Below are 10,000 nucleotides of genomic sequence, written 5' to 3' on the forward strand. Positions count from 1 at the left end.
GTGTGTGTTGTGTGTGAGAGTGTATAGACATGAGAACACCTGTTGAGTTAATCCCAGTTAAAAAGCCTGACACCAGTGTGCTGTATTAGTGTGTTCCAGTTAAACATCTCTGGTCTGTAAAGCTGGAGCTCAGACTCAGGTTTGTCTGCTGTCACCTGCATGTGCCCATAGACGCAGTGTGGAACCCATCAAGCCCCTTTAATGAGTCATAAACCTACTGTTATTATCTGCTTTGTAGAGTTCATTACAGTTTCGGATGTTTTCACTGGCGCAGAGGGAAAACAGAGGCGCGGTAGCTCTCCTCTTAACTGAAACAGACAGACCCGTTAGAGTTCACTTAGTTCTACAGTCTACAGTCTATTTCACCAACACACACACACACACACACACACTAAGTCCAGTGGAGCTTTAAATAGTGTGTGAGTTCTTTTCTTCAGAGGGATTGTAGAGGACATGCTGTAGTGTTAGCATGGAGCCTTAAATTTCTCCACAGTCTTGCAGAACCGTTTTCACAAAACAAAACTCTGATTCTCATCTCATCGTCATGCTGCTGTTATTTTCAAATAAAGACTCTGCTTTCTTTCCAAGCCCTTAAGGCAAATCTTTTTTGTCTGTTTATCTAAGAATTATGGATAGAGACAGACTGAGAGAGAGGGAGGGAGAGAGAGAGAGGGAGAGAGAAACAGAAGGGGAGACAGAGAGAGAAAGAGAGAGAGAGAGGGTAGAAAGAATTGTCTGAGTCAGGCAGTAAGCCTCCTAAGCTGGTATGCTTTTGTGTGGACCATCAGCATCTGTAAACAGCTGACGGTCGGAGGCAGCAGGACTGTTTTTAAAAAGTGACACACTCACATCCATTATCAGTACCAGTGTCTCAACGCTACAGGTCTGATGATGTTCCACCGAGAGACGCATCTGAACTTCTCTTACCCTGGTCCTTATCTCTGTCTCTCTTAAAATATACTGCCGCTAGACCCGATAGCCATCAGCCCAACAGAGCTCCAGCAGAAAGCTTTAAAATTCAGCCCTGCGCTGGACTTTCTCATCTGCCCTGTACCCGTAACTCAGTTAAGCCCTGCTCCGAAACCCAGATGGGCCCCTAATCTCTCCCCCAATCCACAGGAAATGTTCAGGGCACGAAGGCTGGGGTTGAGAGAGTCGGTGCAGGATGTGTGTAGCTAAAGGAGTTATTATCTTACATGAAACACATAATTACATCAGCTGAATGTTCGTCTGAATTTAGTTACATAATTACATCAGCTGAATGTTCGTCTGAATTTAGTTACATAATTACATCAGCTGAATGTTCGTCTGAATTTAGTTACAATGTTGTACAACTGTCAACATCCGACATGTTGAACTTTGTTAAGGATGTTGCAGTCTTTAGGTCTTGTTCTGTACGTCCTCACTATTTCCTCTGTCCTTTAAAGGTAACACTTTGGTAAATTTGGTAACACCATGAACAAACAGGCAAATCCAACAATCCACTGATTCCCTCCATTTCCCACAAGCTGAGTAAAGTCTATACAGCAAAAAATTTAAATCAGAGATACCTGGGTTTGTTTGATTGTTTCTTTCTTTGTTTTTGTTTTTCGCACAGAGAGATGATTCGCTACGCAGAATTTATTGTGACTGACACATAGAGAGGTAACCTAGCAACAACTGAGCCTCTGTGTTAATGTATTTTCCGTGTTGTGTGTTTTTTTTTTTTCATTTGTTTTCAGGTTCATCCTAGTTTTCGGCTGTTTGGTTCTCTCCGTGTTTTCCACAATTCCTGCCCACCAGGACCTGTCCTCCCACTGTCTCCTCATACTGGTGAGAGAACCGTCCAGCAGAACTGTCCACACGAGTCCGATATCTTCCCCGGGTTCACAGAGCTTCCTCAGACACACAACACTGCTGTTCAGACCAAGGCCTTGTGTAAACAGCGCCTCAAAAGCAGGGCTTTACATTTCCAAAAACATCACTTATGAGTCCGACGCCACCTGTCCATCTCACAGAATTCGAGCTTTGGGCCCACGCCAGCCGATGACTGCTCAGTGGTCATCTGATCTGTTTGTTTTTTTGGGGGGTTTTTTTGTCCCGATTTGGTGTTGTCTCCACACGGAGCATGGTTTGTTCTGAGTCACTGAAATCATGTGGCTGATTGGGAGCTGAGTGAGCTCCCCGCTGTCTGCTGTGAGACAACACCTCTCCGGTTCCAGCCCAGCCGAGCCAGCTGCTCCTGGTATAGTGTCATGTAAAGACACCTGCAGGTGGGGCCTGGGGCATCCCGGGGGGGGGGGTTGACCGAGCTGGGGCTTGGCGCCTGCCCTGCCGGTGGGAAAGCACAGTGTCTGAGGGACCCCCAAGACCACATAGAGCAAAAATAAAATATAATCACATTTCTTCCCAGTGTATGAGATTCCCACCTCAGTAATCTCTATAGACAGGCAGGCAGAGAAAAGGTTTAAATTTTAATTTGAATTAATTGATGTCTCTTTAATTACTTAGTGTCTCTTTAATTAATTAGTATCTCTTTAAGCTGCATGGGTTTGGACTGAGGCAAATTATTCAGTCCAGAATCATCATGCTCCAGAAGACCTTTGTCCAGCTGTTTCAGAAGTGTGCCAGAGAGCATGGACAGATCGGTCTGGTCTGCACAGGGCCTGTCTGTAAAACACAGAGATATAAGAGCTTTGCACAGGGCCTGTCTGTAAAACACAGAGATATAAGAGCTTTGCACAGGGCCTGTCTGTAAAACACAGAGATATAAGAGCTTTGCACAGGGCCTGTCTGTAAAACACAGAGATATAAGAATAAGAGCATAGAATAAACAACCCGTTCCATTCGGTGTCGTTTTCTTTGAGGAAACGTCACAGGAACCTCCCATACAGACAGTGATACTGGTCCGTAGGTTTTGGTCTGAAAGTGTACGTGAGACATTCAGTTTCATAACTCGTAGGTCCATTGCTAAACCTTTGTTATCGGGACTGTAATCTAACATTGTCAAAAACGCCGCAGACAGCAGAAAACCGGAGGATGAAGCACACTTTGGCACCGTTTCGAGTGTGGGTCTAAGCCTGGAGTTTAGTCGTTCGGTTCTGCTGTGCAGTACTGTGCTGACAGTGGTTTTTATCGGGCCGAACCCTAGCCGTGTTCACCTGGGATTTATCAAACAGCGTAATTAGCCGGGCCAGGCCTGTGTCAGAGATTAATTAGCTGAGAGTGTAATTACATTAACTACATAGTATTACTGCCTCCGACAGCCTTCAGCTCCACCCTCATCAGAACTGCACAGTCAGGCGGTGCCATGTGTGGACCCTCAGTGTGCTCCGCTCTGGGTCTGGTACCAGTGTGGTGGAACTTTGTTAGAACAAGTTCAATTTGAGATGTTTGAGTTGAGGTTCACATGGCATTTTCTTTTAAAGGTTTTATATGTGAGATCTCTAAGCCTTCCTTCTATCTAAATTACCACCTTAACCTGAAGAAATGTCATTCATGTTTTCTCTTCTACCAGTAGTAATGAGTTTAATCTCACCTCTGATGGGGCATGTGATGTGACGCTGCAGTGCAGAAACCCTTTTAGCATACTCTAAATGTTAGGTTGATTGCAAAGTTGCATAGAACTTATAGAAGTACAGTAAGATCTGCTAAATCAAAAGGCTTTGTCAAATCATCAGCGTTTTCACTGTATTTAGTTCATTTGGAGGATGAAAGTCTTTTGCCAAAATGTCACTGTGAAGTTGGCTGGGCATTCAGACATTTCCCTCACACTTTTAAACTGTCACCCTGAGCTGTGTGCGCAAAGATATCGCTGACTCCCCCTTTTCCTCTCTGTTTCCTTCTCTCTCTCTCTCTCTCTCTCTCTCGCTCTCTCTCTCTCTCACTCTCTCCCCCCCCCCTCTCTGTTTCTTCCTCCCTCTCTCCCTCTCTCTCCCTCTCCCTCTCCTTCTCTGTAACTCTGTTAGTCACATGATCAGAGCTGGGTTGTTTCTATCTCACCGCAGATGAAAGCACAACAGAGTGTAACACTGTCCCGACTGTTACTGTAACACTGTTACTGTAACACACTTCTAACAATATGACACTGTGACAAATGATTGCTCATGGCCACTGTAGAGCTTCCAAGCGTAGGAAATATGTAATGATTGACCTATAATCAATTCATCTTTAAAGTAGCTTGTGAAATAACTGGGTTGGTAAACATCGCTTCGTGAGCCAAATGTGCCTCCGTGAATGAAATGGAGATGTAGTTTAATTAATCATCCCAGGTCTTAGATTCATTCACCTCACCTAAAGGCAGCCCAATCAATCACAAATCACCTAAATCTACCATGGACTGACATATAAACCTTCGTCTACCCAGCATCACAGACCAACTGCCTTTGAGTGGAGAGTGGTTGGATGACTGGTTGCAGGAGCAGTGTCTGAGGAGCATAAGCCCCTAATCCCTGCCCACTGTGTATGTTGAGAAGCGTGTGGAGATGATGCTGTTGTGTGTGCTGTGATCTGCAGGAGTTTGTCATGATCGTTGTGTTTGGTCTGGAGTACATCATTCGGATCTGGTCCGCGGGCTGCTGCTGCCGGTACCGAGGATGGCAGGGCAGGCTCCGTTTCGCCCGGAAGCCCTTCTGCGTCATAGGTAAGACATACAACACGCATCACAGTCACAGCAGCAACCAGGAAATGAACCGTGAAAAAAAAGTCATTGACATTAATGACAGGCGCTGTACTGTTTAACACATGGGCCGGCGTGCCCGTGTAAGTCTGTGTATGTGTGTGTGTGCGTGTGTGTATGTGTATGTGTGTGTGTGCGTGTGTGTGTATGCATGCACGTGTGTGTGTGTGTGTGTGTGTGTTTGTGTGTGTGTGTGTGTGTGTGTGTGTGTGTGTGTCTCTGTGTTTTTGTGTGTATGTATTTTCTTCTGAGAGCCCCTGTGCTCCCTGCAGGGTTGCTCTTATTCATGCTGTAATGTATGTATAATGTGTGGGTTGTGTGGATGTGGATGCTGGAGTAGATGGGATGTGTGATGACATGCTGTGTGTGTGTGTGTGTGTGTGTGTGTGTGTGTGTGTGTGTACTGGACTGAAGGGGGATAAATGTCAGAGTGATATGTGGAGACTGGAGTGATGTCCTTCTCACAAAATGACTCAGTTACTACAACCCTGATGTATTCAGTCTGTAAGGCTTCACAGCATGTCCAACAAACACACACAGAGAGGAGAGAGAGGAGAGGGAGAGAGAGAGAGAAAGAGAGAGAGAAGCACACATTTGCCTTATCTCATGAAGAAAGTGTCCAGTGTTGATATGTGGTAAATGTTGATTTTCAATGTATGATAATTTTATGTCACAACAGTTTTGTGTGATAAGCATATGAAATATCATTCAGACGGTTATATATCAAAAGTTAAGAAATGACGTCATCCCAGCCTAAACTTTAAGCCAGGTTTTTTTGTTGTTGTTGTTGTTTCCTCACAACGTTTGTAACATTACTTGGACAAAATCACATCCAAGAGATTGCGTTGAAAATTAAAGTGAAGCAGAAAAAATAGCTACCTCTAGTGGCCGGAGTACAGGATTGCAGCTGCGTCAATTATTGACACTTTCTTTGTAAGCCATGTGTAAGCTTGATGTTTATCCACAAAGTATTTGACATCTGTCTCATGAGATCAGATAGCGTGCATACACACACACATGCACACATTCACTCAAACACAGAAGATGTGTGTGTGTGCGCTTGTGTGTGTGTGTCTGTGTGTGTGTGTGTGTGTGTGTGTGTGTGTGCGCTTGTGTGTGTGTGCAGTGAAGTGGAGCTTCAGTCATTAAGAGCTCTGTAGCAGTTTTATTCAGTCCAGCAGTCCGGTGACTGTTGACTTTGACTTACGACTGAAGGGACCCAGTTCATGATTTTCCTCTCATTGTGACAGGGGCTGTCATTAATTACAGAGTGGTCATTTAAAGATCATTAAGATCATGCACCTGACTGCCACACCTCTCCCCCACAGGGCCTTTAACGAACCACAGTTTCTCTCACAACACTCATTAACAACATCTTCTCCTCCTCACCCACAGCACTCATTAACAACATCTTCTCCTCCTCACCCACAGCACTCATTAGCAACATCCTCTCCTCCTCACCCACAGCACTCATTAACAACATCCTCTCCTCCTGACCCACAGCACTCATTAACAACATCTCCTCCTCACCCACAGCACTCATTAACAACATCTTCTCTTCCTCACCCACAACACTCATTAACAATATCTTCTCCTCCTCACCCACAGCACTCATTAACAACATCTTCTCCTCCTCACCCACAGCACTCATTAGCAACACCTTCTCCTCCTCACCCACAGCACTCATTAGCAACATCTTCTCCTCCTCACCCACAACACTCATTAACAACACCTTCTCCTCCTCACCCACAACACTCATTAACAACATCTTGTCCTCCTCTCCCACCCACAACACTCATTAACAACACCTTCTCCTCCTCACCCACAGCACTCATTAACAACATCCTCTCCTCCTCACCCACAACACTCATTAACAACATCTTCTCCTCCTCACCCACAGCACTCATTAACAACATCTTCGCCTCCTCACCCACAGCACTCATTAACAACATCTTCTCCTCTTCACCCACAGCACTCATTAGCAACATCTTCTCCTCCTCACCCACAGGTCTCATTAACAACACCTTCTCCTCCTCACCCACAACACTCATTAACAACATCTTCTCCTCCTCACCCACAGCACTCATTAACAACATCTTCTCCTCCTCACCCACAACACTCATTAACAACATCTTCTCCTCCTCACCCACAACACTCATTAGCAACATCTTCTCCTCCTCACCCACAGCACTCATTAGCAACATCTTCTCCTCCTCACCCACAACACTCATTAGCAACACCTTCTCCTCCTGACCCACAGCACTCATTAACAACATCTTCTCCTCCTCACCCACAGCACTCATTAACAACATCTTCTCCTCCTCACCCACAGCACTCATTAGCAACATCTTCTCCTCCTCACCCACAACACTCATTAACAACATCTTCTCCTCCTCTCCCACCCACAACACTCATTAACAACACCTTCTCCTCCTGACCCACAGCACTCATTAACAACATCCTCTCCTCCTCACCCACAACACTCATTAACAACATCTTCTCCTCCTCACCCACAGCACTCATTAGCAACATCTTCTCCTCCTCACCCACAGCACTCATTAACAACATCTTCTCCTCCTCACCCACAGCACTCATTAGCAACATCTTCTCCTCCTCACCCACAACACTCATTAACAACATCTTGTCCTCCTCTCCCACCCACAACACTCATTAACAACACCTTCTCCTCCTGACCCACAACACTCATTAACAACATCTTCTCCTCCTCACCCACAGCACTCATTAGCAACATCTTCTCCTCCTCACCCACAGCACTCATTAGCAACATCTTCTCCTCCTCACCCCCAGCACTCATTAACAACACCTTCTCCTCTCCCACCCACAGCTCTCATTAACAACATCCTCTCCTCCTCACCCACAACACTCACCTCACCCACAACACTCATTAACAACATCTTCGCCTCCTCACCCACAACACTCATTAACAACATCTTGTCCTCCTCTCCCACCCACAGCTCTCATTAACAACATCCTCTCCTCCTCACCCACAACACTCATTAACAACACCTTCTCCTCCTCACCCAGGCTGCAGCCAGGATGAGGCATGTAAAATGTTTCAGTATTGAATATCGTCTGAGTTCTGCTAGGTTTTCCACTGGCTTCCCGTCCATGCCATTCAAACCTTGCTTTCAGCTGAGGTTTACGCACCACCTCTAAATCTGACCCACTAAGGTTGATCTCTCTGTGTCCTGTGTGATGGTGGTGAATCTGACAGGGGTTCGCTGTGTGAAAGAGTAAACGGTGACAGATGATCATGTGTGAAAGGGAACAGGAAGGCCGGATGGTTTTCCGCGCCTGGCCCCTTTCTGCAGCCGAGTCAAGCCGTGGATATTACTGAGAGCACTTGTTTGTGGAGAGCACTGATGGACTATCCACAGCTAAAATGAGATCATTAAACCTGTTTATGGAGGAGAAAGTTTGTTTTAAATGAGACAGATATGGGCTCCCTCTCTCTTTATGAAAAACAGTTGTTCTAACACCTCCCCAACGATCCAGCAAAATCAGGAAAACGTTCGTCTGCCTCAGAGGGGTTTTAATTTTGTTTTTGTTTTATTTTAAAATTACTTCTGCTTATTTCTTTTGGTCCAGTTAATATTTTCTCTTTCATTATTCCTTCATATCTGTATTGTCTTGTGTCCCTTGTTTTTGTTCTTCTTTTTTCTTTTTTTCTTTTTTCAAGAGGGCCATGTAGCTGTGTTTTTGACGATTTCAAGAGAGAGAGAGAGAGACAGGCCACTTATAAAAGCTCAGGACAAAAAACATATCAAGTATCGAAAGCTTTCTCAATAAAGAAAGAAAAATACATACTTTGAGGAGTGGGGGGAGGGAGGGAGGGAGGGAGAGAGAGAGAGAGAGAGAGAGAGAGAGAAGGGAGTTTAAAGTTTCATTTATAAAATTTTTTGGAAGGACAAACATGACCAATAAGGTTTGAGTAAGAGTCAATATTATCGCAGCGCGGAGCACACAGCCGACTCTGCCGGCTGGTGCGTTCTGCTGACGGTTCCGTCGGTGTGTGTTCTGCTGACGGTTCCGTCGGTGTGTGTTCTGCTGACGGTTCCATCGGTGTGTGTTCTGCTGACGGTTCCGTCGGTGTGTGTTCTGCTGACGGTTCCGTCGGTGTGTGTTCTGCTGACGGTTCCGTTGGTGTGCGTTCTTCTGACGGTTCCGTCGGTGTGCGTTCTTCTGACGGTTCCATCGGTGTGTGTTCTGCTGACGGTTCCGTTGGTGTGTGTTCTGCTGACGGTTCCGTTGGTGTGTGTTCTGCTGACGGTTCCGTTGGCTGCCTGAGGTGGAAGTGGCTTTGATGAACCCTCGCTCGTCCTCTTCGGTCCTTTGAAAGGGAGAAGACTGACATGCGAAATAGCCGTCTAATTGTTTCACAATCTTGCCATGTCTGTTTTCTTAACCAGCCCCAGAGAACCACAGAGGAAAACACTGGTCCCTTCCAGCCTTGACTCAGGTCTCTCTGGGTTTTAGAGCACACATAGGGTTTGCTATTTTTGATCTGTGTTGAGTGGATAAACACTGGTACACAGAGATGAGGCTGAACATCATTCATTAACGGGCCTAAACCGAGAGGATGGCGGTCTTTTTTTTTCTCCTGTGAATGGTTTCATGTAGTGAAATATGTCAGATCATCTGTCAAGCTTTGCTTGTTATATCATCTTTTTCAATCAAGAGCCCTCTCTTGTCTCTCATTTATCTCTCTGATGGTTCAAATGAGCTGTTGCACGTGTTGTTGCTGACTTTCGTTGCCAATGTTTTTAATTGTTTCTTTGTTAATTGTTCTCTTTGAGACTGAAAATCTTGTCGTTCCTAATGAAATGGCAGCAGTCAGCGATGTTACAATTTGGAAAAAAGTTGTTCATTTTGGAGACTATTGCCAACTTTTTCTCTCTCTCGCTCTCTCTCTCTCTCTTATCGATCACAGATATCATCGTCCTCATTGCTTCCATTGCTGTGGTGTCGGCCGGTAGCCAGGGCAACATCTTCGCCACGTCTGCGTTGAGAAGCCTCCGTTTCCTGCAGATCCTGCGCATGGTCCGGATGGACAGACGCGGAGGAACCTGGAAGCTGCTGGGATCCGTAGTCTACGCTCACAGCAAGGCAAGCTAACAAAAAAAAAACAGCGTTGACCGAGAGCAAGTTCTGGTTCTAGCTCTGTTGCTGCTGTGGTCGGCAAACAGCGGTCCGCAGGTTCTGAGTAGTGACCGGACCGGTTCGGGACTGTGGCTGACAATGTGAGCGTTTGAACTTTAATCCCCAAAACAAGCCCAGTCTCCATCGGTCTGGTCCTTTCTGGGTCACGGGTGTCGCTGACGG

General features: G+C 45.8%; 1 protein-coding gene across 1 annotated transcript in view; it reads left to right on the top strand.

Annotated features, from left to right (window-relative positions):
- Positions 1–10,000, top strand: part of kcnq5a (potassium voltage-gated channel, KQT-like subfamily, member 5a) — a 117,698-nt gene that overhangs the window by 84,958 nt on the left and 22,740 nt on the right. The window contains exons 2-4 of the mRNA XM_030771320.1: positions 1,722–1,812; positions 4,495–4,621; positions 9,609–9,784. Of these exons, the coding sequence (XP_030627180.1) occupies positions 1,722–1,812; positions 4,495–4,621; positions 9,609–9,784 (394 nt within the window). The remainder of the gene's footprint in view (positions 1–1,721; positions 1,813–4,494; positions 4,622–9,608; positions 9,785–10,000) is intronic.

Source organism: Chanos chanos, chromosome 4 (genome assembly GCF_902362185.1).
Source record: "Chanos chanos chromosome 4, fChaCha1.1, whole genome shotgun sequence".
In the NCBI taxonomy this organism is placed as follows: Eukaryota; Metazoa; Chordata; class Actinopteri; order Gonorynchiformes; family Chanidae; genus Chanos; species Chanos chanos.